Genomic DNA, 2821 nt, shown 5'->3' with positions numbered 1-2821 from the left:
GTTCTCGAGGGTTTGGTGCCGCCATTGACGAAGGGTGCTGGACTTTCTGAGTCTTCTCTTTAAATGCAAATTGCATTTTTCACAGGTATGAAAATGACTCCATCGTATATTTCTCTGAGATTAATTATGTCGTTGTTGGAATTTTGAAGAGGGCTTTTTTTCTTTTTTACACAGTGTCTATTTTTTTTCCACATTTTGCATACAAATTTGCCAGGAAACTTGCTGTGTCCGGTTTTTACATTTTGCATACACTACATTTTGCATACATATTCACCAGGAAAATAACGCGCTGTGTTTGTTTCGACCACCAAATGACTGTTTTTGTACACCCTGAACCATTGCACTTCTTGACAATGTGTGAACCTTGAACCAAAGTAAAATTTAATAGGATGTCGAAATGAGGCATCACGAACATGCCCAAAATGTTTATCCTCATTCCATGGAGTACATTGAAAATCTTCATCTCCACCCTTTCTATGAAAATTTTGAGCAAAACTGGTAGCATCTTTTGAAAAGAACAGCTGGAAAAACTCCTTCACATCAATCGGAAATTTTGATTCACCAACCATCTTGAATTGTTCAGGTACTTTTGGAGCATACATGTCTTCTACTTGCCATATAGAAGTGCACACATCTGGTGATACTTTTTCAGCAGTGGAATCTTCTAGTTTATTTGTTACTGAATTTTCTGAAATCTTTTCATTGACTACATTGCAAACTCCATCTTCAGTGACAATTTCATTACTGGACTCCTCTATTTCTGGGGGTGTCTCCTCAAGATCTCTTCCCACAAAGTCCATATTTGGGTAAGTTATCAAAAGTGGGGTTTCACTTTCCTCCAGTTGAGCACACAATGTCCCATCTGGACCGTTAGGTATTATTGGAGTATCCCGAGAGTTCAAAAATGACTTTGCATGTTCACTATGTTGTATCCATCCATCCACAATTAGTCGATAAGCCTCATCTTGAGATAAAAATGAGCAAAAAAAAAAAAACTTTTTCCCCCATGCTACAATCTCTATGGCATTTGGAAAGATTCCTGCCGTTCTTGCCTTCTCTAAAGAGGTAATGTCTCGAAGTGGAATTATTTTCTTTTTCTCATATCCAAATATATTGGAATAGAAACAAACATATCGCACAAATAAATACATGTGACCCTGAAGAAGTTTTTTTTTTTTTTTTTGAACTGCACAGTTGAAATCCCTCACCAAAACCTCCTCTGGTGGAAGATGAAATAATTGCCGATACTCTTCACTTCTAGAGGCATATTTTGCACGCAACTTGCTACTACTTGGGGATGCTCATATCTATTTGAAAGTCCTCCCTCATACATCTCTTGCACTGTTTTCTCACTAAAATCATCTGTTGATGTCAACACCGTGACCTTTTCGAATTGATGTGGGGACCCATCTTAACATTGTTGCTTGAAAATTTTTATAGTGCTTCTTGAAAGGAGTAGCCCATTTTGAATTCCCCAGTGTACACCTTCATCATCAATAATCACCCCGCTTGCAAAATGCTGCAATTGTACTAGCTGTAGTTAAAAGACCATATGAATACGTAATTGAATCTTGAGTCCCCAAAAGCTTTGAAATTCTGGCCTTGCAGTCAAGGTGAACATCCATAGTCCCATAGAAGCCACGAGGACCACTAGTTCCCACACCATATTTTTTAATGGATGCATTGCATGCTTCTGTTATCTTCTCATTCCCTGTTAGTCCAAGATAGTTTGCTGAAGCCAAATTGATAACTTCTTTGCCACTTACTATGGTACGTGGACCCGCTGCACTTTCTAAAACAGGAGGTTCATATTCCATCTCCTTTGTAATGGGTGGATGGAGTGGCTCTGGGATCCATTCCTCACACAGCTCATCAATTTCCTTTGGTGTAAGAGGACGCTTTTCAGGATGATAACTCTTCTGAAACAATAAGAAAACAATCATTGCCACAAGTAAAACATCCACAATTATGTGCCAATCAACTTGAACTCCAAAAAGTACTGCTCCAGCAAAAGAAGTGTCAAGTGACCCAAACAAATGATCCTTCAAATTTGTTATAATGAACTGGAATCTATTGCCCATTTTAACACAAAAAACCAAATTCTAAGCCAGATTGATAACTTCTTTCAGTTCTCAACCTTCGCAACATCAATGAATGCCAACTTTTGAGGAGTTGTCACTATCACAGTTGCCGTTAAAGGAACTACCTGGCATAATGTCAACTGTATGTCACCTACACCTCCCTTGCAATTTTTGCACACATGGTAATGCAGCCACTACATCATTTGCTTGCTGTTCAAACATATCTTTGATGGGGCACGCAGGTGTCGTTAGCTTGAGTCTAAATGAAACCTCTCCAGAGATCTCATCCAGTTCTATGTCTTTTACAAACCCACATGAAACAATGTCAGTCCCAAAGTCAGGGTCTATTATTTGAGACAATGCTTTTAGAACATCTTTCTTGGCACTTTCTGTGAGTGTGCTGGCAAATGTGAAATGATTTGTTTGGATACCTGTTAGTTGCATTTGGTAGAATAATGTGACTGGTTTGTGAAGGTACCCATGTCCTCTGTATGCTGTAATAACTGCATTCATTTTACAAGCTTCTCCCGAACTTCAACATAGATTGAATACCAGTGCAGATTTTCCTTGCTCCAATTAGTCATAAAATGCCATTGCTACCTCATGTCTCCTGACTGTGCATTTTGATCTTATGTAAAAATGAAGTTCGAGCACGGGCTCGTGACATTCATTTCATTACCAGTTGATTCTGATTTCATTGAAGTTCACTGTTTGAACATGCATTAAAAAAAACTTAGATA

The 2821-nt window shown here is 38.5% G+C and overlaps 1 protein-coding gene and 1 pseudogene across 1 annotated transcript; both read right to left on the bottom strand.

The window, feature by feature from the left end:
- Positions 1 to 251: 251 nt before the first annotated feature.
- Positions 252 to 1151, bottom strand: LOC131029371 (protein VASCULAR ASSOCIATED DEATH 1, chloroplastic-like). Its single transcript, XM_057959833.2, has one exon. The coding sequence runs from the start codon at positions 1149 to 1151 to the stop codon at positions 252 to 254; it is 900 nt and encodes a 299-aa protein (XP_057815816.2).
- Positions 1152 to 1411: 260 nt separating this feature from the next.
- Positions 1412 to 2594, bottom strand: LOC131029370 (long chain base biosynthesis protein 1-like; annotated as a pseudogene).
- Between the last annotated feature and the right edge of the window lie 227 nt (positions 2595 to 2821).

Source organism: Cryptomeria japonica, chromosome 3, assembly GCF_030272615.1.
Source record: "Cryptomeria japonica chromosome 3, Sugi_1.0, whole genome shotgun sequence".
NCBI lineage: Eukaryota > Viridiplantae > Streptophyta > Pinopsida > Cupressales > Cupressaceae > Cryptomeria > Cryptomeria japonica.
Note: the sequence above shows the minus strand (reverse complement) of the source record. Positions and strands in the feature narration are given on the sequence as shown.

Excerpts from the sequence above, each read along its gene's own strand:
- LOC131029371 (XM_057959833.2), bottom strand. The coding sequence starts at position 1,151 with ATGTATTTATTTGTGCGATATGTTTGTTTCTATTCCAATATATTTGGA.